At 42.2% G+C, this 25845-nt stretch overlaps 1 protein-coding gene across 6 annotated transcripts in view; it reads left to right on the top strand.

Moving 5' to 3' along the window:
- ARK2N (arkadia (RNF111) N-terminal like PKA signaling regulator 2N) overlaps positions 1-14262 on the top strand; it is an 86083-nt gene extending 71821 nt beyond the window's left edge. For 3 of the 6 annotated variants that reach the window (XM_019986644.2, XM_070778990.1, XM_070778994.1), the window contains one exon: positions 10275-14262. In XM_019986644.2, coding sequence (XP_019842203.2) covers positions 10275-10464 — 190 coding nt within the window. In that variant the 3' untranslated portion in view covers positions 10465-14262. Of the gene's footprint in view, positions 1-184; positions 629-4115; positions 4184-10274 lie in introns of those variants that run through there. The other 3 variants (XM_070778992.1, XM_070778991.1, XM_070778993.1) reach the window with 3 other exon arrangements.
- Positions 14263-25845: the final 11583 nt, after the last annotated feature.

Consider the following 25845-nt stretch of genomic DNA (forward strand, 5'->3'; position numbering starts at 1 on the left):
GGCTTCAGAATGTATTGCAGATTGTCTTATATCAGAAACATCTTGGCCACACATGTATGTGAACCAGAACTAATGTTTTTCTCTTATTTTTAGCAAATGGCTAGATGGCTTAACAGATTTTTCTGTTACGGCAGAAGTATCTCCATACTAACCCCCTTCTCACCCATATTTTCTTGCCTTTCAGTTTATCTTGAAATATATCAGGAACAAATAATTGGAAAATCTGCATTTGACATCAAACCTCTTCTTAGAGCACCTCTCCTTATCTTCCGTGAAAAGTTACAAGTTACTTTAGTCAGTTCCTAACAGTATATTTCTGGTGATGTTCATGTGATTTAGGGCATCTTGTTTCTTAGGAATTAAAAAAGCCCTAAGGCATTGAATTAGTGTGCAGTAGTATAAAAATAATTTTGTGAAGTTTATCATTTTTTAAGATAAGAGAGAGCAAACTGTAGCCCATGGACCACGTCTGGCCTGCTGCATCTTTTTATATGGACCTCAAGCTGCGAATTGTTTCTACGTTTTCAAATGGTTGGGGGAAAAAATCAAGACATGTTTTGATGTGAAAAAATTAAATGAAATTCAAATACAATTTATTTATCCATAAATAAAGTTTTGTTTGAACAGACCATACTTATTTACTTACATATTGTCTATTTTACAGTCCATTGGCAGAATTGCGAAGTTTCTTCAGACACCTTAGGGTCCACAGAGCCAAAAATATTTATTGTCTAGCTCTTTGCAGAAAAAATTTACTGACTCTTCCTTTAAGATATGGTCCTAAGAATTAGTTGCAGCCCTGTCAGAGATATACCTGAGGAACATTTAACACACACGTACAAAACAAAACCTCATCTTTGGAAAAATCTGTATTCTCTGTGGTGAACAATTTATCTCCTGTGCCACAAGAGTTACGATTTTGTGATTTCCTCAAGTTGGTATACAAGATAGTATCTTGCCTTATTTTTAGATCTGATTTTGATCTTTGGTTAGCAAGATAATAAAACATTCACCAGCACTGATTTCTTCTGTTGACTTATTTAAAAGGTGGATTTAGGAGTGGAGAAGTGGGGGCACAAAAAACACATGCACATAAATTGAGGAATACTTTTTCTAATGAGAACCGATTTTAGTTTCTGAAAGGATTTTTTAGTTAAACAATTGGGGCTTTAAGGGTGTAGAGTTAAGTTGTAATTTATCAAGCCATCTCCCCTTAAGTGGCTAATTCTCCATCAGAACACTTTCCCTTCTATCTTTTATTCATGCCCTAAGTCTGTCTGCTTAGCTGCTTCCTTTTTTCTCGTCTTTTTAAATGGTTATTTCCCCCTATTCTGGTGGAAAGACTTTCCATTCTTTACCTTTCCTTTACCTCATACTTTCTTCTCTTCCTTAATAAAAAACTCTTTCCTGTTATATTCTCTTTCATTTTCTCATGTTATTTCCTTCCAGCTGACTTCATCTGACTTCTTCAGATGAAGAAGATAGAACTCCAGATTTCTTCCTTTAGCATACATTTGTCATTATTTTATTTCAGCACTGTATAAATATAAAAGACGTTATTAGACTTTAAGCCCCATGTCAAGATCTTTCTAGAATATGATAATATTTTCCATTCCCAACTCTGTACCATAAAACTTATTCTGCCTATTGACTGATAGATTGATGTAGGTTAATTATCTTCTGTTGTGCCAGGAGCACATTATCCAGTTACCAACTTCCTCTTGACTTACTATTCAAATTTTAATTCAGTGTTACTCATGTGTTCCTACTTAAGTAGGAAAGAATAGGTCATGACCTGTGTTGTCTATTTAAGTTCTTGCTCATTCTGAGACATATCACTTGGTCAGTTCAGTTCAGTCGCTCAGTCGTGTCCGACTCTTTGCGACCCCATGAATCACAGCACACCAGGCCTCCCTGTCCATCACCAACTCCCGGAGTTCACTCAGACTCACGTCCATTGAGTCAGTGATGCCATCCAGCTATCTCATCCTCTGTCGTCCCCTTCTCCTCCTGACCCCAATCCCTCCCAGCATCAGAGTCTTTTCCAATGAGTCAACTCTTTGCATGAGGTGGCCAAGGTACTGGAGTTTCAGCTTTAGCATCATTCCTTCCAAAGAAATCCCAGGGCTGATCTCCTTCAGAATGGACTGGTTGGATCTCCTTGAAGTCCAAGGGACTCTCAAGAGTCTTCTCCAACACCATAGGTCAAAAGCATCAATTCTTAGTCACTCAGCCTTCTTTACAGTCCAACTCTCACATCCATACATGACCACAGGAAAAACCATAGCCTTGACTAGCCGGACCTTTGTTGGCAAAGTAATATCTCTGCTTTTGAATATGCTATCTAGGTTGGTCATAACTTTCCTTCCAAGGAGTAAGCGTCTTTTAATTTCATGGCTGCAGTCACCATCTGTAGTGATTTTGGAGCCCAGAAAAATAAAGTCTGACACTGTTTCCATTGTTTCCCCATCTGTTTGCCATGAAGTGATGGGACCGGATGCCATGATCTTCGTTTTCCAAATGTTGAGCTTTAAGCCAACTTTTTCACTCTCCCACTTTCACTTTCATCAAGAGGCTTTTGAGTTCCTCTTCACTTTCTGCCATAAGGGTGGTGTCATCTGCATATCTGAGGTTATTGATATTTCTCCCGGCAATCTTGATTCCGGCTTGTGTTTCTTCCAGCCCAGCGTTTCTCATGATGTACTCTGCATAGAAGTTAAATAAGCAGGGTGACAATATACAGCCTTGACATACTCCTTTTCCTATTTGGAACCAGTCTGTTGTTCCATGTCCAGTTCTAACTGTTGCTTCCTGACCTGCATACAGATTTCTCAAGAGGCAGGTCAGGTGGTCTGGTATTCCCATCTCTTTCAGAATTTTCCACAGTTTATTGTGATCCACACAGTCAAAGGCTTTGGCATAGTCAATAAAGCAGAAATAGATGTTTTTCTGGAACTCTCTTGCTTTTTCCATGATCCAGTGGATGTTGGCAATTTGATCTCTGGTTCCTCTGCCTTTTCTAAAACCAGCTTGAACATCAGGAAGTTCACGGTTCACGTATTAACTCCTGCCAATTCTCCCTTCTTTATTGTTTCTTTGTGCCTAGAAATGTTACAGATGCTACTACTCTTTTCATGGATTTCCCCAGTGGCTCAGCGGTAAAGACTCTGCCTGCAGTGGGGGAGACACGGGTTCAATCCCTGGGTCAGGAAGGTCCCATGGAGGAGGGCATGACAACCCGCTCCAGTATTTTTTGCCTGGAGAACCCTGGAGTCTGGTGGGCTACAGTCGATAGGGTTGCAGAGTCAGACAGGACTGAAGTGACTGAGCACGCACACCTTTCTTTTCAGATTCTTTGTTTAACTTTCCTTTCATAATGAAATCTTCAGCTTCTTTTCCTACCAATTATTTTTGTTATCTGTAGTTAAAATTATATTATTTCTGTTAAAACTTGTAGATTTAAATTCTAAGTTGCTCTCACCTTCAGTACACACACACACTCAAAGATTATCTTTAGTAGACCCTTCTCTGAACTTGCTACAGTCTTTTATTCAGATTGTCATTTTACTCTATGAACAGACATACTTATTTCAGTCTTAACTAAGCCAAATGACTTTGGGTACCTTTTAAATAACATGCTATAACATTACTTTTGAGGACTTTTTCTTACCAGGCTCTGAAATATAAAGATGTGTTTTTGTTCTTCAAATTCTGATCTTTTAGTTTGAGTCCTGGGGAAATCATATCTTAGCAGTAACAGCTTTATCTTAAAATCTCGGTGTTGGTTAATAACTGTCCATACAATGGAAGATGGGTAGGGTTGACAAATTCTATTGGAGTACTTTGAATGGACTCTTTCATCATTATGAGGGAATCTCTTATTTTGGCCCTTGGTCTAGGAATGAGTAGAATCTCACTGACTGTTGTGCCTTTCTCAAAAATTTTCCAGCAGTTTTATTTAGAAGAAGCCTGATAGTCTTTCAAACATTGAGGTTAAAAAGCTGAGAAGCAAGTTGGGGGGTGGGGGGTGGGGGAGTGAGAGGCTTTCTTATTGGTTGCTTCGAAATTGCCCCTTTAGCTGGCTGTATCTCATCTGAAATTTGTTTCTTTTACAGGTCTAGGGTTGCAGTTATGAAGTATTGATGGGCTTCTGGCAGGGTTATCGCTTGGAAGAAGGTTTTAGGTTTTGATCCACACCTTTGTGTTCTAATTGGATTTTTTGCATGCATAGATGTTTGTTTGGATTTAGTTGTCCTTTTCTTGTTTTTCCTTTTGGTATTCTACCTTGTGGGCTTTCTGAGAGCTTTAAAAAAAAACAAAAACTCAGACTTCGTTCTTGAGTTGTTCTCTTTGAGATTGTGGTTGTTCTGACTTGCATTGGATACCATTTTTCCATATTGGAAACATTCTGTTTTGTTGACCTTTGCACTCAGTAATTCTGGTTATGACTTGTCTTTTTTTTTTTTCCCAATAAACAGTCATTTTTCTTTTCTTGCATGCTAACATCTTTCCCTGCTCTTTCATTTTAGATTTTGACATATCCCCTTAGCTTACGTGTTTCTTCTAGTTATAGGCTAGAAAGCATGCTTCCTTAACTTGAATGCATCTTCTATGGCTGCCTTGGTTGCTGTGATGAACTCTTGTCGTTGTCTACATGTCATTTCTAGGTTTTATTTTTGGACAGTCCAGTTTTATAAGGTGCTGTTTGCTAGTGAGATGGGAACTTCTCTAAAATCTCTGGTTCTTCTGCACCCACTTAATTTTGCCATAAGTTTTAAGTTATGACCGTCTTGCCAATATTTTTCTTTATCCTTTGACCTTTTTCCTTCTTTCCTTCTGCCAGCCTCATTGGTAATTCCCCTAGGAAGATGAATGCGTGTAGCATGGGTCTTTATGCCATGGAACTGTGTTGGAACAGTTCTTTCAGTACTTGTTCTCTGAAGCTTTTATGAATAATCAGACTCTTATCTCCTTTCACAAACATGGTCCTGTGGGCATTGGTTAATGTTGATTCACCCGTCAGCAGAAGAATTAGTGTGAGAAGGCTTTTGCATTTAAGACTGATTGAATCCTAGAACCACTTGCTAACATTAACCCTAAAAAAGCAAGGGGGGTGGGTGAGCATTTCCCTGAAGCTACAAGGATTCACTCCACCTTCAGTTCAGAAAAATAAGTAGGAATGTTATCTAAGAGGTCACCTTCAGGATCTGTAAATGAGAGCAAAAAATGATTAATTTTTAATGTTGTTTTCTTAGAATAGTAAGTTAACTGTATCAACAGCTGATCATCAGAGCCTGCCCTCTTTCTGTGTTTTTCTTCCTTTCTACTCCAAAGTCTCTCCTTTATTGGTTTTAGTGTATGAAGAGCAGGAAATTATTATATCAAAACTTATTGCTTATAAATAGTGGATTGGTGGGGGAAATGGAAGTGAGGCCTAAGCAGTTTTTCTTGGCTATAAGACACAAAATGCGACTCATTTTATAGACCTGTTGCCAGTCATATGCAGAGTAAATGCTTTGTGAGGAAAAAGCTTGTGTCTGCACTAGAATTTGATTGGACCAATTGTAAAACAGATGAGTATATTCCCACCCCATATCTTTCATAATAGAAAAAGGATATGTGCTAATACATGGAACTGTTTTATGTTAGTTAACCTTCCAAAATTTTGAGCTTCTCACACCCTTTTTAAAAACATGTATTTTTATTATTTATTTGGCTGCACCAGGTCTTAGTCCCTGCCTGCAGGATCTAGTTCCCTGCCCAGGGATCAAATCTGGGCTCCCTGCACTTGGAGGGTGGAGCCCCAGCCTCTGGACCACCGGGGAGGTCCCTCACACGAGCCTCCTTTATAGGGCCTCTGTGGGGTGAATAACAGTTGTTGTAGTCCCATTTCTTCCTGCATTTTTTTTTCCTTTTTATCTAAGGTATTCTGTAAAGTACCATCTTATAAAATAGAGCTTGACCTTTTTCCCCCTGTACTTAAAAAAATGTGTTAAAAGTCTTGTTCTATCCTCATCCATCTCCTGGCTACCATTTTATTTAAGGTGGTTGAGGTCTTAAATCATAAAAATTTTTTTGAATGTTTTTTTGGCTTATAACACACAGAGAAAGGCTATAAGTTTGCATTCTAGCTTTTGTACCCATACCCAAGTAACCATCATTCCGAACAAGAAACAGAAGTCCCCCTGTGCCACTTCTTAATTATAGCTTCCCCTGTCCCCCACCTTGTCCCCGTAACTACTATCCTGGCTTCTAACAGGATAGTTTGCCTATATTCAGAATCTTATTAACATTCCTGACAGATGCCTCAGCAATTACTTAAATGTTTACAAGGCAGATTATTCTGTTTTGTGTAGTCATGACCATTCAAAACTTGCCTTCTAGAAAATGATTGTTGGTTCTTACTATGCTCTCAAGATTGTGTACATGGAGGAGCTGCCTTCCATGGTGATTCTCCCTTCTTTGGCGGCTGCCCTTCAGTTGCAGTTAATAGGAGACAGGGAAGTTTTTGACCAAAGAAAGGATCATCACATTCTCTGGAGAATCTAAACTTTTGAAGAGAAACAGAGTACGAGGGTTGGTTGGTGTTACTGTTCAGTCACTAAGTCGTTTCCAGCTGTTTGCGACCCCATGGACTGCAGCGCAGCAGTTTCCCCTGTCCTTCACTGCCTCCCAGAGTTTGCTCAGATTCATGTCCATTAAGTCAGTGATGCTACCCAACTATCTCATCCTCTGCCCCCCTCTTTTCCTTTTGCCTTCAGTCTTTCCCAGCATCAGGGTCTTTTCCAAGAGTTGGCTCTTCACATTAGGTGACCAAAGTGTTGGAGCTTCAGCTTCAGCCCTTCCAATGAATTCAGGATTGATTTCCTTTAGGATTGACTTGTTTGAGACTTCACCAGCACCATGATTTGGAAGCATCAGTTCTTCAGTGCTCAGGCTTCTTTCTGGTCCAACTCTTCACATCCATTCATGACTACTTGAGAAACCATAGCTTTGACTAGACACACCGTGGTGGGCACACTGATGTCTCTACTTTTTAATGTGCTATCTAGGTTTGTCATTGCTTTCCTTCCAAGAAACAAGTGTCTTTTAATTCCATGGCCGCAGTCACTGTCCACCTTGATTTTGGAGCAAAAGAAAATAACACCTGTCACTGCTTCTACTTTTTTCCCTTCTGTTTGCCATGAAGTGATGGTTCTTTGAGGTGCTCAAGTAAAGGTGACTTCTAATAAATTTTCTTTTTTGCTTAAAGTAGCCCAATTTGTTTTCCAATAACTGGAGCTATTTATGACATAACTACAGAAGTGGTTTAGTTTATATAGCTGAAGAAATGCCTTCTCTCCTCATTATTTTTCTTTCAACCTTTCCTCATTAATAAATATCCTCTCTAAACCTCTCACTCTCCTACTCTAGACACTTTCTAGAATCTGCTTTGCTTTTTATTGTATTATTCCTAGGGGCTAAGCAGTCTTCTTACAATAAAACATAGTGTATAATACTTCAGGTGCAGTCTGGGAAAGACATGGTTATTTAGTTGGAAATAAACTCCCCAGAGGAGACCTACTTTTGTTCTTGTTCCATGCTTTACTTTCTTAAGACCCTGGGAAGTTGTCTTTTGGTCTTGGTTTTCTCTTCTGTAAAATGGGAAGATTGGATTAGGTCCTTTTTAAAGCCACTCCTTGATGTCCTGATGTTACATGGTGTGATTATTTTAGGAACAGTGCAAAGTAATAGTTGGGAGTAAATACTGCTTTTATTTCAGAATTATTTCTTGCAGTTCTGTCAGAGATTACATTGACTTTTTTTGGTAGCTCTTCATTCCCTGATTTTTCTAAGTTTCCAGCCAGCTTTTACTTCAATTACTGCTTGTATAAATGAGCATTTGAACTGTTGAAGAACTTTATATTTTTTAATTGTTGGTCTGGGCTTGTCTTTGCACCCTGCTGACTCTTTTGTATTTTGCCTTACCCAGTTTAATACACACCTTTGTTAAGTGGCAACATTATGTTGTGGAAAGCACTGGACCAGAAATCAGACTTGGTCTGAAGTTCTCTTGCCTACACTTTTGAACAGTGTGACCCTGAACAAGTCATGTAATCTCTTAAATCCTCAGTTTCCCTGTCAGAGGATGGATGATGGCTTCCACGTATACTTCATGGGTCTGTTGGGTGTGTCAGATGTGGAGAAACTACTTAATAATTGTGGTATTCTGTTGTCATCAGTCATCAAAACCATTTCTTGAAAATGTTGAATGGACTCCTTTGACTGACTTTCTTCCATGACTACTTGGTCATTTAATCTCAGTGTATTTAAAGAGTGGACAGATTTGGATTAGACTTTGGGTTTTTGTGTGTCTTATTTTAATGCTTTTCACTAGCTACTCTGAAAATATGGTGGCCTCTGGGTTAGTAGCTGCTTGACTCATTTCTGGAAAGATGATGGCCGTCTGATAACTATAACAAGTCCACATTCTACCCCTACTCTGGCCGCAAGGGATCTGTTTTTTGGCACCTCTCTTGGGAAGGGAGTCCTTTTCAGGCTGGACTTTGTAGAAGCTGGGCCTCTTTCTGTAATCTTAAGGATCCTCAGGGGCAGTTCTATAGCTAAACTTTGTGTGTGCATGCGCGCTCAGTCTCTCAGTCATGTCCAACTCTTTGGGACCTTATGAACTATGGCCCACCAGTCTCCTGTGTCTGTGGGATTCTCCTGGCAAGGATACTGGAATGGGTTGCTATTTCTTTGTCCAGGGGGTCTTAACCCAACCAGAGATCGAACCCACATCTCCTGTGTGTCCTACATTGGCAGGCACATTCTTTATCACTGAGCCACCTGAGAAGGCCAAATTCAAACTGAAACACCATCAGTCCTCCTGCTTCTAAGCCTTCAGACTCAGATGAAACTACACCATTGGCTCTCATGGGCCTCCAGCTTACTGACTGCAGACCTTGGAACCTCTCAGCCGCCATGAATTCCTTATAATAAACTTTGTCCATTGTTACTCTAATGTTTCTTTTGAACCTAGAGGTGCAGGTGGCATGGAATAGAAATTGGAGTTCTGAATAAGCATCACTCATTGTATACAGGTTGTCAGAACAGCTGCTTGCGATCCACTGTAGTAGTTTGTGTGGTTAGAATCATGCCACTTGCCCCTTCTCACGGGTGCTGCGTAGTGACGGGTCTTACAGTTGAGATGGGAAGGCATAAGGAGCAGTGATAGCTTGTGCTGCTTGCCTTCCTCTCGTTTGAATCAAAACTTACTCCATGGCTCATCCTGGAGGTTCATGGTTCTATCATTTGACTGGAATGTGCAATTCAATCTGGAGGTATTTCTGAAACAGTTCTCTCCCAGTCGGTGAACTTTGAGACATGTCAGCTTGGCAGTTCTGACACTCTTATAGAACACTTCTAGAGAATCTAAGCTAAGTACTTCAGCCCTGTTATTTTCACTGAACTAAAGCATAAGTGTTTGTGATGCACTAGCCAGGTTTTTCTGTTGTCACCTTCAAGATGAGGAAAATTGGTCTTTAATTCATGTTGTTGTTGTTTAGTCGCTAAGTTGTATCTAACTCTTTGTGACCCCACGGACTATACCCTGCCAGGCTCCTCTGTCCCTGAGGTTTCCCAGGCAAGAATACTGGCGTGGGTTGCCATTTCCTTCTCCAGGGGATCTTCCCAACTCTGGGATCAAACCCACGTCTCCTGCATTGGCAGGCAGATTGACCACTGAGCCACCAGGGAATCCTCTTTAACTCATGACCTAGTACGTATATAGACATTTAAAAATCTAATCTGTAAAAGGGGTTTTACTGTTAACTGTTTTTGAAAGTAGTATTAACAAATATGTCACAGAGCTTATTTTAAGAACAGATTCCACCTGTATTTCTTATTGTTTCATTTGCTCAGACTAATTGGGCATCTTAATTTTGCTTGGAATTTATATGCTGCCCTATCCTGAAGATTCCAGAGATACAAATGAATTCAGAGAAACAACATCTAGTCCATCAGTAATAGATCTAGATATAACTCAGGAGCTTGTGACTGAGGCAAGGCTTTTGGCATTTCTTAGGCTATACTGAGAGAGGCAGGGAGACAGACAGACAGACAGACAAACATAGAAGAAAGGAGGAAAAGGGGGAAGGATATTGATTGTGGGTTTTATGAGCTTGTGCAGTAGGCTTATCTTAGGAAAAGTATTAATACAGCTGAAGCCGTATTGCCTTCTGTTTTTGCTCTGATAGGGTTAACCATGCTTTTGCTCTTCATCCCAATTGCAGGTGTGTTCATCCTCGAGGAGGTGTGATTCAGAGTGTTTCTTCATGGAAGCATGGCTCCAGCACACAGTATGTTAGCGCCCGGCAAACACAGTCATGGACTGCTGTGGCTCCTCAGCAGACTTGGGCTTCACCTGCAGAAGTTGTTGACCTCACACTGGATGAGGATAGCAGACGCAAATACCTGCTGTAATACAATGTCACTGTGTTTCCTCTGCACTGTTCCCCTCTACTTCCTCCTCCTCCTCTTTGTGACATGGAAGTTCATTGTCATAGCTTCAGCCTCAGAAGCTGTTTGTGGCATTTGTATAATCAAAAACTCATGGAAAATTGCTCTCCTTCCCCCTCCTTTTTTTTTTTAAATTAAAAGAAGTCACTTAGGAAAATAACTTATCACAGAGAAAAGAATTTCTTTTCTTGTTTCCCTCAGTAGGAATATGAGAATGATGACGTTTATAAGACAACTTCATTTTACTTGGTGACTTTCAGTCTTGGGGAAACTCTGCCCTCCTTTTAGAATGGTATTTTAATTACCAGGTAAAATGGATTTTAGTTTCTGAGTCTTGTATTTATTTTTCTGTGTAATAAAATTAATATGTAGACTTGACCACTGTCAACCCACCCATTGGCACTCCTATCTTAGGGCATTTGCACACATATTAGTCAGGTCCTTATTGGCACCTAGTAGGGCATGTGCATTGAAAACCTGTCCTTAAAAATAGAAGACAGAAGTTAACTTTTTCTTTTAGCTTAAGTCTTCTGCCTTCTTTCCTAACTTTGCTCCTGGCTGACTTCCCACAACCCAAATAATTAACATGCCCTCTTTGTGTTTATAAATACTGCTAAGGTGACTTAGTTGATCTCCTTGTTGCAATAATTCATAACCCTTTGGAAAATATCTCCTTGTAAGGCAGAGGCATTTCAGATAGATACCCACCATGAGGTTTGAGCATCTGAAGAGAGTATTGAGAGATCCCTTTCCCCCTCCCTGGTTTGTTCAATGGGAGAAACAGAACCTATTACTTAGGTAGATTATGCCTAAGTACATAGCTAGTAATATGAAAATTGTGTGACTTCTAAGGCTATGGGCACTTGTAAATCTGAGAGGACAATGCCTTTTTCCATAGCTAGTCTCTCCAAAAAGGATGCATAACAACTGTTCAATGCTTGAGCTGAAGTTGACCTGATGCTGTATTTGGGTATTTTTCTCCTCTACCTTTTAAAAGTGGAAAGATCAAAATGTATCATAAAAATCAGATACGAAGCACATTAATGGCACTGTAGATTTTGCAGTATCTAACAGGAATTGTAAGGGGTAGTAGGAGCTTCAGGGAATTCAGGAAATGCCAGTGTTGGAGTTCCATGGCATTAGTTACTACCTTGTTTCCTATAACGTAGTTCCTAGTGAATTACTTTACAAGCAATACCTAGACTTAGAACACTATATGCTGTGCGCAGGGAACAGTGGAGTAATGCTGGCGTAGAAGACCTCACTTTGTGTTTTTCCACAGCTTTTGTGTGCTTTTTCTTTTTGGTTTCCATTTTCACCATACAGTGTGGCTATAGCCCTTTGCCTCCCTTCCCAAATGTCTCGGTGGCTCTTCCTTATCGTAAGAGCATGAGAAGGACCGTGTTCAGCTTCCATTCAGCGGACACGCATTTACCAAGTGCCTGTTCTGCATGAGGCACTGTGTGGGGTGGTGCTGTGGGGCTGCTGTGCTGAGCAAGACCCCCCACATGCACACGAGTCAGAGTCTGCCTGGCTCCACAAGCCTGGCCTTTCCTTCTGTATTTTGTAAAGACTCGTCTGTTCCTTCACCCTTCTTCCTGCTGTTTGAGTTCATCTGTATATCCTTCTATGGGAGTATATTTAAGCATGTCTTCTCTTCTGATAACATCTCATTTGATCTGGCCTCTGTTGTTCATCAACTTTTTATTTTCCTATGTATCTACTTTTAATAGATGAGGCTTTTGAAGAGATCGTAAACCTCCAGTTTTAGCCCCTCATACATGGCCACAATTCTAGGCAAAAACCAAAGACCCAGAGGCCAGAGCAAAATAGGACCTTCTGCAGATTCACTACTGGTATATCCTTGGACCGTCACATTTTACTTTAGGATTAATTTATTGAATTTTACTGTTACACATTGTTTTTGACTTGAATTAAAATGCTAGACAAAGCAGAAATGTACAATTTCTGGTCTGTATTTTCCAGGAATATCATTGGGGAAAGGATAGAGTTATATGACTTGAAGTTTTTGCAGCTTATTTTTCTCCCAGTATCAGGGCAGAGCCCCATTTTATTTCATTTTTAATTTAATTTTTTGCTACACCTGGTGGCTTGTGGGATCTTAATTCCCCAACCAGGGATCAAACCCACGCCCTCAGCAGTGAAAGCGCAGAGTCCTAACCACTGGACTGCCAGGGAATTCCCCAGAGCCCCATTTTAAAGAACTTTTTTGCATTACCTGTTCTTATGTTAGCAGTATGTTTTGTTCACTTCCATATAGCAGGTGATTTCCCAGGGCATATTTTCTTTAGTCCCTCACGGTCATCCTTTAATGAGAATTCTTTCAGTGTGTTGTAGGCACTCTGGGTTGGGAACAGAGAGTGAAGTTTTAACCAAGCTCTTTTATGGCTTTTTGCTTTTGTATTGGGTTAAAGTTTGCCCTTACCTGTCCCTTTTCCACCACCCTGACTACCTGGCTTAGTGCACCAGCACGAAAATTAAGATGCAGAAAGCAGGGAGGGGAAGGGATGGTGGAAATAGTAGCTTTTCTCCCTACTAGTTTGGGACTTTTCCACCTTCTAACTAACTATAGAGAGACTGTGTTTCACCTCTTCTTTGGTTGCCAGGTCCAGGAGAGTAGGGATATGGTTTCTGGCAAGCTATTAATGATAAAATTCTGTGGTAAATATTCTGACATTTTAAATTTCTTTAAAGGGGATCTTTTCTAACCAGTTTTGCACTTGGTAGCATAAACACTTTATACTTCACAGTCTCTTCAAAGTAATATCTCTGCTAAAATGGTACACTTTGGTCACAGATTGGTTTATGGCACCAACATGGCTAAGTGCCCCCCTTCCCTCAGTTTGAAACCACAGAGTGGTAACTTCGCTACTGCATATTGCCCTGCGAGATGTAGTTGCTGCTTGCTTCATTTTGATGGAAGGGGCCAAACTGAATGGACTCCATTATTCATAGCAACTGAACATCCCATAAACTCGGCTTTCATTTTACCAGTTGTGAATATGAACATCTAATTTGCTAATTTAGTCAGTCGTTCATTGTTACTTTTAGCAAATTAGCACCATAGGTAATTTAAAAACAAATTTGTTGCCTGCTTTTTATATATACTGTGTCATAAGGTTCTTGAAAAAGCTGGGGGCACAATTTTGTCTTTTAAAGTTTTTTTTTTTTTTTCAAGGCAAAGAGCTCCCCCCAACCCGTTTCTCAGTATGTGTATGATGCGACTTCCATGTATATATAAAAATGACTGCGCCCTAACCAAACTTCCTCAGATTGTGCACTGTTTGTTTAAAATAATCACGTATTTTAGTCCAATGCTGTTGTATTTTTCATTTTATTTAAAACACTACGTACTTCTTATTCTTTTAACAAGTTTTAAAGGATAGTGATCTTAAAAAAAAAAATCACTGGATAACTAGGAAATAACTTTTTGTTGTTGTTTTGTTTTTTAAAGAGTACAAAGGTCTTTAAAGCCTTTTGCTCCTCTTACCGTGAAAATGAAATGTTAGCCATTGTATGGCTAGGAACCAATGCACTTGGTGGTTAACAGATCTGCTGTTGCTGGAGCGTGGACTTGATGCAGTGACGACAAATCATTGCTTAGAATTAATGTTTTAAAATGTGCAACTCTAGTTTTTAAAATAGACTTTGGTTCTTCTTTACGTTCATTATTTAGTTTTTGTTTTCATTTAGTATTTAATGGTCTTTGGAGAAAAAAAATAAAACAGAGTGTTATATATATATTTTTTGGTGCAAGATAAGATTTTCTGTTTTTTGAAATAAGTCTGTAGCATAAAGGTTAAACTATTTTAAGACAAAATAAAATAGAGTGTATTTAAACAAAGATAATTTCTGAGGATTTTTTTTTTCCTGTCTGCTTCAGTTAATTAGATGGTGCCTGGAGCAGCTCCCAAGTTAGCTTTTGGATGTGAGAGTGAATTATATTTTGTTATCAGATCTTATTGTTTAAGTTGCCTGATTTTTTTCCAAGCAACAGCTGTATCCTACTCCTAGAATGTTTTGCAATTGGCCTTTGGTGTATTAGATCTAGATAAAAATAGTTTTGTACTGGCTTTCCTGTAGCCCCCACTTCCCGTTCCAGTTTGAACCCATGAGATTTCAAAGTCAACTAAAGGCTCCCTAGTGCTTGACCCCTTTGCTCCTGGGAACAAAAGTCAGCTGACAGTTACTTCCCAGAGTTCAACGTGCCAGGGTAAAATGCCATGACTGCGTGCACTTTGCTCGTGGTTCAAGCAAATATAGGATTTTCAAAAATAGCCTAAAGAATTTTCCTCCTAATTTGGTTCTATTTTCAGGTTTTTAATTTGGTTATCAAAATGATAGGAACTACTGTATTAGCATTTTATTACTTTTGTAACTCCACATCAAGGAGAATGAGGAACCAGAGAGAGTAAGGCCTATGTTTATTTAAATATTCACTCCTGGATCTCTTCATGTTCATCGAATTTTTGTTCTCCTTGCACTGGAAAGAGACCTGTTATCAGGAAATGTTTTTAGTTTTTGAAAATGGTTCTTTTATACCACCTTGTGTCTGAGACCTACTAGACATGTTAGTACCTGTGAGGAGCTTCTTTTCTTGGGCTCTGGAGGAAATTTTTTTACTTAGAGTCTTGCTTCTGAATCCTTTTGCCCTTGGAAGCTGCTTCTGAATAGACAAGGCATGAGTAAGTAAAATAATCAGTAGCTTGTAATTAATCTCATTCTGACTTCCTCTTTCTATCTTACGCTGGCTTTTGGCCTTGCCTTCTCTTGAAAGTAAAAGTGTTAGTCGCTCAGTTGTATCCAACTCTTTGCGACCCCGTGGACTGTAGCCTGCCAGACTCTTCTGTTCATGGGATTCTCCAGGCAAGAATACTGGAGTGTGAGTTGCCATTTCCTTCTCCAGGGGATCTTCCCAACCCAGGGATCGAACCTGGGTGGATCACCTGCATTGCAGGCAGATTCTTGACTGTCTGAGCCACTAGGGAGGCTTCCCTTATTTGTATTTTTTTCACAGTAGATGACAGCTATTTATAACTTTAATCTTAATAGAGAAAAATTACATAAATCTTTACGAAATATCTCTTCAGCTCCAGTTTTGCAACTGAAATAATACGGTGAATTTCTTGTAGGTTTTATTTTAACAATATTGCTGATCTATAAAAGAGTGATTCTGCTAGGTTACTGGTAGGTATGATTTTCTTTACTTCCTTGACTCTGTGTTTGGGAGCCTGGTTTACAGAATTAGAGGAGTTCCTGGACTATACAGTGGAGCTTTGACTGGGAGAATCTGCCTGGAACAGAAGAAGGCAGTGGCAAATACTGGAAGGAGCAATGAACTCAGAAAAAGATGCTTGTGATTATCGTGAACATCATCGAGATGTGGAAAGAGCATCCAGTAGCTCAACTGAGGTTGTGACACTGTTGGCTCAATACAGCTGCCATTGCACTGCTTTGTGGGTAGCATGCCTTCGAGGTGGAGGTGACTTTAGGCAAGGATCCCTTTGTGTAGCGAGGATTCACCACTTCTTTCCTTTCTGCCAAGCCCTGAGATCTCATTTGGTAGGTGGATGTGAGTCAAGGATGAGAGTGAGTGCTGGCAATGAAGTTAACCCTCAGAAAGGAGGAGGCAGCAGTGGCTGGGTTGGTCTGCTCACAGGTCCTGGGCTTGCAGGTGGGGTACATCTCTTGGTTGTAAATTCTGTTGATCTAACTTGTTATTCTTTGGCAAAGGAAACTATCTGGTACCAGTTTTTTCCTTTGTGTTTTGATAATTGACACCTCAGAGGAGTCATTCTGTTTCCTTTCCGTGATTGCCCTGTTATAAGAATGGGAAGGTGAAATGTTGTGGACAGTTGAGCCCTTACACTTGGGCTTGTGTCTAAAGGAGGCAAGTCTGACTTTAGGATGGATCTGCATCTGCAGTACGAGGGACATCAGACCAGAGGGCAGAGGGAATGATATTTACAAAGCCTGAACCAGCGTGCAGGAGACCCCAGAAAGACTATCTGACTGCTAAGGGATTTGATTTCTACGCCTTAAAATGGAGCATTTCTAAAACTTCTTTTCTTAGATTAAAAGATAGGGATGTGTTTTTTTAGGGGATAATTCATTGTTCTGCAGAGCCATCGCTTTTCAGGTAGTAATACAGGAGAATGGCTCACTCCAAAAGGCTGTTTTACAGTTTTGTCACCTCACAAGTGTTTTGAAGGCATTGGATAATGAACACTCACAAAACCTTTAATTTGTACAAACTCTTTTATTTTCAAAGTTTTAAAAGAATCTGTATTTCAAAATTTCCACATGGGGTTAAGAAGTGGTACAGATTGTTATCCTCATTTTGCAGATTGGAAGACTGAGAACAGCAGAATAATATATCCAGATTTACAAAGTTTGACTTAGCGAGAGAAGATTTTTTTTTCTTGTGGTCCAAATTAGGACTTTCTAACTTTAAGAAAAACAAAAACCTCTTTTCTCCACCTTATTTTTCATTCATTCTTATTGCTACTGATTCTACTTTGTTCTGGCCTGAACTGAATTGGAAGAAGTCTTTCCCAAAAAGGTAATGTTTGATTGGTTGCCTTTTTTCTCAGGCAGGTGGTCACAGATTTAAACATCAGAACCACACACCTGCGTATGCCTCTCAGCCCCAGCTCAGGATGGCCATGAAACTTCTTTCTGCAGACAGATTCCCTGTCTCACAGTTTATGGAATAGGAAAATACAGATGGTCAATAAACACAGAAAACATGCTCTGGTTCACTACTAATTATGGAAATGCATGCATATTACAGGACACCATCCCACATAGGAAGAAGCAGTTAGGATTACAGTTAAATCCAATAAGGAGGCAGGACAGTGGCAGCTCACTTGTTGGCTTGTTTGAGCATAATTTGCTACAGCTATTTTGGAAAACAGTGAAATTGTCTAGTAAAACGCTGAATATGTATATACCTCAAGCTGTAGACTGACTGGGTCTCTCTTCCCTCCCTTGCATATGTTGAAGCTCTCCTACCCAATGTGAGGTTATTTGGAGGTAAGACCCTTCACAGATAATTAAATTTATATGAAATCATGAGGGCAGAGCCCCCATGGTGTGATGAATCCATGTTCTTATTAGAAGAGGAGGAGACCTCAGCCTTACATGTAAGACAGTACGAAGGCAGCTGTCTGCAAGCCAGGAAGAGGACTCTCAGCCAGGCCTGACCATCCCAGCACCCTGATCTTGGATTTGCAGCCTCCAGAACTGTGAGAAAAAAATGTCTTTTGTTCAAGCCACCACTCTCTATAGTGTTTTGTTGCGGCAGCCCAAGCTGGCTAAGATACCCAAAACCCAGCAGTTACACTATCTGGGATAATACCCTTGAGCAACTTTTATTTAAACTGTGGTAGTAACCTAGGTAGAAAAGTCATGAAATCAGTTCAGTGTCTATAAACCATCTTTTGTTTATTTAAGGAGATATTAACAACATAGAAATAGCAGGAGACAATATTGTTACACAAAACTTCTGTTATATACTGATAAACATCTACATACAAATATATGTATGTGTACCTAGGGTCAAAATATATATTTTATTTATTTTTACTGTGGATTGCAGTAAGAAGATATGGAAAGCCATGGTTCTAAAGGTTTATGTGCTCAGAAATGTTTAGTGTTAGTGTTTAGTTTTTCCTAGTTTTTGGCTATTTCAACATGGATGTTCCTCTATAGAACAGGTAAACATTGTATTTATAGAACATTTAGACACTGTGAAAATTAATGAACTAGAGCAATATTTATACACTTAAATTAGTTATATCAACATGGATAAACCTCAGCACTGTGAAGTGGGGGGAAAGCAAGTTGCAGAATATGTATGTACTACATGATGCCATTCATATGAAGTTAAAAGACAAAGTAACACCACATTTTGGTAAAATACTGATGCACACATAGTAGGAGTATAAAGAAATGCACGAGAATAATAAACACCAAATTCAGAGTAATGGATACCTCTGGATATGGGAGGTAGGGAGGGGACACAGGGATTTCGAGTTTATTGGCAGAATTTCTTAAGCTGGGTAGTGGGGACACAGATGTATGTTGTTATTGGCACCTTTATGTATATCTTAAATATTTCATAATAAAATTAAAGATTGTTTTCTGTCTCCAGTAGAAGGAATAAAAGTTCTTTATGACATTGCAGATGATATTAATGGAAATGAGTAAGATGTGAAGCTGATTCCTTTTAGATGCCTGCAGCACCTTTTGGATGTATCACCGTAAGCAACAAAAGCAATTTGATAATTTGGGCTTTAACAAAACCAATTTTATGCTTCAAAGGACAACATCAGGAAAGTGAAATGACAACCTGTGGAATTGGTAAAAAAAAAAATACTTATAAATCTTATATCTGATAAGGGTCTCGAATCTAGACTATATAAAAACTTCCAAGTCAATAATAAAAGACAAAAAAAACAATTAAAAAAACCTATAGACATATCTCCCAGGAAGAGATACAGTTGGTCAATAACACTTGAAAAGAGGCTCGGCATCTTTAGTCATCAGGGAACTGCAAATCCAATCCACAGTGAGATACCACTTCACACCTGCTAGGACCACGAAAGTCAAAAAGTCAAATAGCAACAACCGTTGGTAAGGAATTAGAGAAGTCAGAAGTCTCATAGATTGCTGATGGGAATATAAAAAAGGTACAGCTACTTTGGAAAACAATTTGTTTTCTCAAATGGTTAAATGTGACAGTAATTGAAGGCGGGCATGACCAACTTTGTTATGGGGTGTGACCTGCCCTGACCCTGAGATGCAAGTTCACCTGGAGATCTACCCTCCATGGAGAGAGGGGCAGCTTGCTGAGGGTGAAGATAATTCAGCAAGAAACGAACCATTCCCCACTGAAATATAAGTGCTTGTCCTCAAGGCAGGTCAGGACCATTGCCTGTGAGCTCTTGAGACCTGCCCCAGGTTTTTGCCCAGAAAGCTTACAGCCATCGCGAGAGACCGTTTCTGACAGCTGACATCCCACTACAGCGGCCCTCACTGCATCCTTTGGGCAGTGAGTCACATGGGGTCAGAGTGGGGGCAGTTTCTCGCCAGACATGCCCCTGCCCTCTGTGAGATTCTGCTGCAATTGCCACCCCCACTTGCCTGGTCTCCAGCTCCTGAGAGTCGCTGTCACTGCTGAGAGTTCGTGGTGTCCCTCGGATGCTGAGGCAGAAAACACCCTTAGGACCTTAGTTTTATGTAGTGCTGGGTTATCCAGTTACCCGGTTTCATCTAGTTAGTAATTTTCCACTTCCCAAAGTAGAGGGCTGAATTCTGCTGATTAGCTTTTTGGGCTCTTGGCAGAGTAGGTTCGTTTGTTGTGACATTAAAGCTGTATACCATTAAAAATGCGAACCTTGCACTCAGTGTTAAAACATGCAAAATCTTCAGCATAGGCATCAACCAGTCAGAACCCGCACTGAAAGTAGGGCTCAAGCAAGTTCCTGTGGCAGGTGTCGGATTAACCCTATCATTGCTGGACTGCAGATCCTGGGGAGCGACCAGGATGGTCAGAAGGGTACGCCAGGGCTAGGGCATAGGTCAACTGCGATTGAAATGTCATTATTGTAACAACTGATAGGACCAAACTAGTGTATACTGTCACTAAGTCAGTCTTGCCTTCACCTAACCTGTCTGTGCCTCAAGTTGCTAACTCATTTAAAGTGGGGCTGGGAGGACTCCCCTGATGGGATTGTCTTAAGGAGTAAATGAATCCAGGGCCAAGTTGATGGCAGCAGTCTTACCAGCTCTGCACCAATCAACGCTATTCAGCTGACTCAGCCAGGAAGCATGTAGACCAAATTAAACTTGTCTTTAGGCTGCTAACAAATCTCATGGTCGCAAAGTTAAACTCTTGGAACATCTTTTCAGAAGTGAAATGCTTCAAAGGAAGCAATCAGCAGTTTGGGTATGTGATAACTGGCATGGGGTGGTGAAAATTAGAATGTCCCAAGGTCTGCCATAACTGCTAACAAGCTGTGTGACCTCCTGGGGTCAGCCACCTCTGTGGATCTCAACTTCTTCATCTGTGAAGGGAGTATGCATGCAGGCCTACCACTGCAGTGAGGGGGGCCCACCCTCATCCTGTAGGCTGCTGAGACCCAAACTCCAGGTGCGTCTCTGTAAGGGGCAGAGAAAGGTAGCTCAGGGAGCTGTGGTCACGCCATCCTTGGTCTGGTGTATTGCCTGAGTACATCGCTCTGGTTGGCTGGACAGTCTGAAGAGAATAGAGGCCGATTTTGTGTCATCAGTCTCATCAGCCCTGTAACCTGAATCAATCCTATTTGACTTAGCTCAGCCAGGGTCTGTGTGGGCCAAACAAAACTGGTCTGCAGGCCTGACTTAGCCTGCAGGCTGCCAGTTTGCTGCTTCTGTACCATGCAGATTTCACTGGTGCAGCAAATACTAAATGCTTCTTATGTTCTAGGCACTGGGCCAGACCGCAGGGACACAAAGGTGACTGGAAGTCAGCCCTCACCCTCAGGTCACTTACTCCATCTGGTGTAACAAACCGTTGTCACAAAGCCTGACAAGCGCTAAGACAGAGCTCAGTGCAGTGGAAACAAGAAGGCTCCCTGAGCCAGCTTTGGGGTGGAGTGAACAAATGGAGGAAGAGCTTGTGCAGACAGTGTTGGTGAGCTAAGTTTGCAGGATGTCAGGAACTCTGTGAGGTCAGGGGAGATAGAAGGTGGAGGGTGTGGGTGGATGCTGTTCCAAAGCTCTGGAAAACATGGAGGTGAGAAGGAAAGCGTGGCTCTGGAGGAACTGCAACTGGCGGGGAAGTGGGTGAGTGCTGGAGGCTGGAGTTGGGAGCCATGAGGCAAAGGGCCTTGAATGCCTCACTAGCATCTCAGATGCTCTGGCTGTTGATCTCCACCAATAGAATGTGTATTACCCTCAAAAAGCCTGCATTTTGAGGCAGAAAATGAACATCTAAACATATGCAATGGAGCTGTACCTCAAATGATGGGAACCCTAAAGTATTATATGGAGGAGGAGGAAGCAGCTTTTCCTAGCAAGGAAATGGGGAATTGGAAGTGGGAAATTTGATGAGGAAGCTTGTGCCGGAATTGAACAGTTACATGAACAAGGCTGTCTCAGGTGGTAGGATGAACAGGGAGGAGAAATCAGAATAAAGAAATCAATTTATGAGGTTGAGTCTTCATGATTTAGTTAGAATATGGGGGTATTCAGCATGTGAGTGAGGAAGGAAGAGTCAGGAAGAGAGGTTCATGGGTTATTACATCCACTGAGTGGGAGATGCAGAGAAGGACTCAGGTATAGGGACTGCAGCAGAGGCTTTGGGGTGCCCCACGTCATAGCCCTCTGAGATGACAGGTTATTGCCCTTTGCACTCTGCCTTAAGAAGGAGACAGCACCACGTGCCAGGTCCCTCTTTGGCTTTGGGACACCAATACATACTGCAGTTGGAAGTACTGTTGCCGTTATGCATCGAGCCACTTAGAGCAAGGAAGTGCTCTTCAGCAAACCCAGGCTAGAATATAAGCTTCCTTGCTGCTTGTACCATTATGACACAGTAAATTCAGTGGTGCTGGAGGTATTTTTGATGGATTAGGGTGTGGTGTGGAGTCTGGCAAGCCCCAGTAGGAGGGGGGTGCCATGGGATCCTACAGGTTTTGGAGGCAAGGCTGTGCCTTCTGTAGCAGAGAACTATTCACCACTTGAAAAGCAGCTCCCAGCACGCTCTTGGGCCCTGACCATGCAGCATCAATTGACCAAGGCATCAGCTGCTCATGCTGAGCTGAGTTTTGTACCATTCATGTGTCCCTCCTGTTGTACCAACAGGAGTCCGGTCTAAGATGGAAGTAGTACACCTAGGATTGGGCAAAAGGCCAAGGGGCATGAGTAAGCTGCACAGACTTGCTAGCTGCACAGGCTTCTTCCCCAGACCTCCCAGGCACACCCCCGTTGTGTAGATGGCTCTCCCTCAGTTCACACCAAGCATTTTCTTGTGACAAGCTGCTGGAGGAAGAAAGACCCCAGTTCTGGTTCAATGTGTTGATGTTAGCCAAAAACAGACTGCTGGTTTCACTAAAGCCCCAGCAGGGTAGCCCTGAAAGACGAGTGGAACCTCTCCCAGTGGGCAGGACTTGCAGCAGTGTATCTGTCCAACAGTGTGCTCTAGAGGGAGAAGTCTATGTATTCCATAAGGATCTGTATTGGGGGCTACGACAGAGGAGCTTGGTTGGTCGGTCAGGCCTGAAGGGAGAAAAAAGAAAGGCAAGGAGGTCAGGGGAAGCAGCACGTGGGCAATCCTATGGGAGTGGGCACAAAGCGTGTGGGTCGTCATTATGTTCCTGCTAATGTTTGCCAGAGACCACCCAGCACAGAGGAAGTGCTGAACAGCGTGACGCCCTGTGGAGGTCAGCCTTGTCCTCGGCCACTGGGGCTTGCACAATGAGCCCACGAATAGGGTAGCCATGGGGAGGCATGGAGGCTAGGCAGGGGCTCCCTTCAAGGTGGTGCTGTTCACCGCCATTGCTGACCGATGTGTCAGCTCAGAGACAGGCTCCAAGTCCTTGAGCAGCCAGCTACTTGAGGAAAGTTCATTACATTCGGCCCCTTCCACCTTGGAAAGAGCAGTGACTCCTCCTTCCTGGGATTGATACCTATCCTAGCATCCATCTGAGGGTTTACAGAGTGCCTGACTTATTTACATGTGATGCCTCATAACATCACACCTAAGAGACCCATCTTATGGTCAGGGAAGTGTGCTGATGGGTATGTGATCACGGAATCCTCTGGTCTGATATATATCAAATTGCTGGAGGTTGCGGATCTCATAGGATGATAGAATGATTTGCAAAAACTCAGCTAAGGTCCCAGCTTGAGGAAGACACTAGGTTTGGTTGCTGTCACCCAGAGTGGACCTGTTCTATGGCACTGAGTCCCTAGTTGCAAGAATACACAGGTCCAGGAATCAAGGGTGAATGTAGAATTGGTCCCTTTCCCCGTCACTCTCAGTGGTCCACTCGTAACAGGTGAGAGGACGTCTGGAACTCAGGAGATGCACTCAGAAACGTGTGTGTCTTGAACTCAGGGCTTCCCTGCTTGGTGGTATCAGAAGAATGGGCTCTTGTAACAACTCTGAGCTGGCACGGCCAAGTCCGCTGAGGGCTCAGCCTCCTCAGGGATGTAGGTCTGAGTCATCGCATCAGGCAAACACCTAGACCAAAGAGAATCTTGAATAGGTGGTAGAGAAGGAAGGTAGCGATCAGCAGTGTTGCCCTCTGGACCTGCTGTAGCAGCGAGTCGGGTTGTAACCTGTCCCATTAACTCTCCTGTACAAACTGTTTTCACTAGAATAATTATGGCTGACCACTACCTTGAGTGGAGAAGGAAATGGCAACCCACTCCAGCATTCTTGCCTTGAGAATCCCATGGACAGTGAGAGGAGCCTGGTGGGCTACTGTCCTTGGGGTCACAAAGTGCCAGACACAACTGAGCGACTGAGCACTACCTTGAGGCCTCTGTGACTGAATAGACTTACTGTGGATCTGAGTGGTGCAGAGGGATAGACTGGGGGGCCCTGCACTGCATCCCCTTCATTAGCCTCTGATTTCAGCTGCAGCCGTGATAGGTCTTTGTGAGCTTAGACTCGTGTTGATTGCACCCCCAATTCAAGCACACGGTGTGTGCCATTTTGGTATCTATTCTAGAGCCTTCTTTTAAGCCACAGGAATCTGTTTCACTTGTGTCATTCAAACAGCGCAGAGGGATTTCCCTGGTGGTCCAGTGACTAAGACTCCATGCTTCCAATGCAGGGGGCCCAGGTTCAATCTGTGGTCAGGCAACTAGATCCCACTTGCTGCAACTTAAGATCCCACATGCCACAACTAAGACCCAGCACAGCCAAATTAATGAATAAAAATAAATATTAACAAATAGGTAACCCAGAAGCCCAGAAGTTGGGGTAGTTAATGGCCCTGGGCATACATGCTCAGTCACTAAGTCATGTCCAACGCTTTGCGACCCCATGGACTATAACCCGCCAGGCTCCTCTGTCCATGGGATTCTCCAGGCAAGAATACGGGAATGGGTTGCCATTTCTTCCTCCAGGGGTTCGTCCCAACCCAGGGATCGAACCCACATCTCCTGTGCCTCCTGTATTAGCAGGAGAACTCTTTAATTGAGCCACCTGGGAAGCCAGATGGCCCTGGGACAACCCGCTAGAATGGAGGATGGGAGCCAGTGGATGGATGCTCTCACCTCGTCTGCACTAGGTGGGGGATAAATGCCTAGCCTCACATTTGTGGGAGCGGGTAGACAAATCTTGGGGGGCATTCTTCATGCTTCTTTGGAGAGTCCAGTGGGATTGAGGCCCCCCACCCCAACACTGCTCATAGCAGTAGCTTTGATGTTGGACCTCATATTGGCTTTTCCTCCTTTGCTCTGCCTCCTCCGTTCCTCACTCCTATTTCCTGAGATCACTCTCTAATTAAACTGCCTACATCTGAATGCTTGTCTCAGGCTCTGCTTTTGGGAGAATCTCAACTAAGACAGGAAGAGGCCGAGTTCACTAAGAACTTGACGTGCTGAGGAGACAGAGTGGAAACAGGCAGCAGGCAGTGGCCGTATGTTTGGAGATGTAGATTTATACATGAGCATAAAGTACAGATAAAAATGACAACCACACCGCCCTTCCTCAAAAAAACCCTGCAAAACCCAACCATATTTAAGAGTCCCATGGAAGAGAAGCACCCTTGTAGAGCAGTGGTTCTCACCCAGGGGCCGTGTGACAATGCCTGAGGCCATCACCCAGGGGCCATGTGACAATGCCTGAGGCCATTTCTAGTTGTTGCAGTGTTCAGGTGCGATGCTGCTTCTGGCATGGAGTGAAGGTTAGGGACACTGCCGAACACCCTGCAACACACAAGTCCGATCTCCATGACAAAGAATTATCCAGTCCCGAATGTCAATAGCACTGTAGTTGAGAAACTGTTCTAAGATTGCGAAGATCAGGGGTAGGAAGAAAACCAGGAGAGAGAGAGGTTGTGAAAACCAGAGTTCCCTGGAGCCAGGAGGGCCAGGAGGGCCAGCAGGTCAGTGCTACAGAGGGGCAGGGGAGGTGGGAACTGATAATCGTCCATTTAGTTTAGCAATGAGGACCTTTAGTAATGTGATTTCATTAGCAGCGTGGGGGCAGAGGTCAGTTTGGAGTTGGGGAAGGAGGACTGAAAGGCAGTGAAGACAAGGCCAGACTCTTTCCCGAGCTTTGAGGTGAACAAAAGGGGTGTTGGGATGAGCTGCAAGGCGCTA

Source organism: Bos indicus, chromosome 24, assembly GCF_029378745.1.
Source record: "Bos indicus isolate NIAB-ARS_2022 breed Sahiwal x Tharparkar chromosome 24, NIAB-ARS_B.indTharparkar_mat_pri_1.0, whole genome shotgun sequence".
In the NCBI taxonomy this organism is placed as follows: domain Eukaryota; kingdom Metazoa; phylum Chordata; class Mammalia; order Artiodactyla; family Bovidae; genus Bos; species Bos indicus.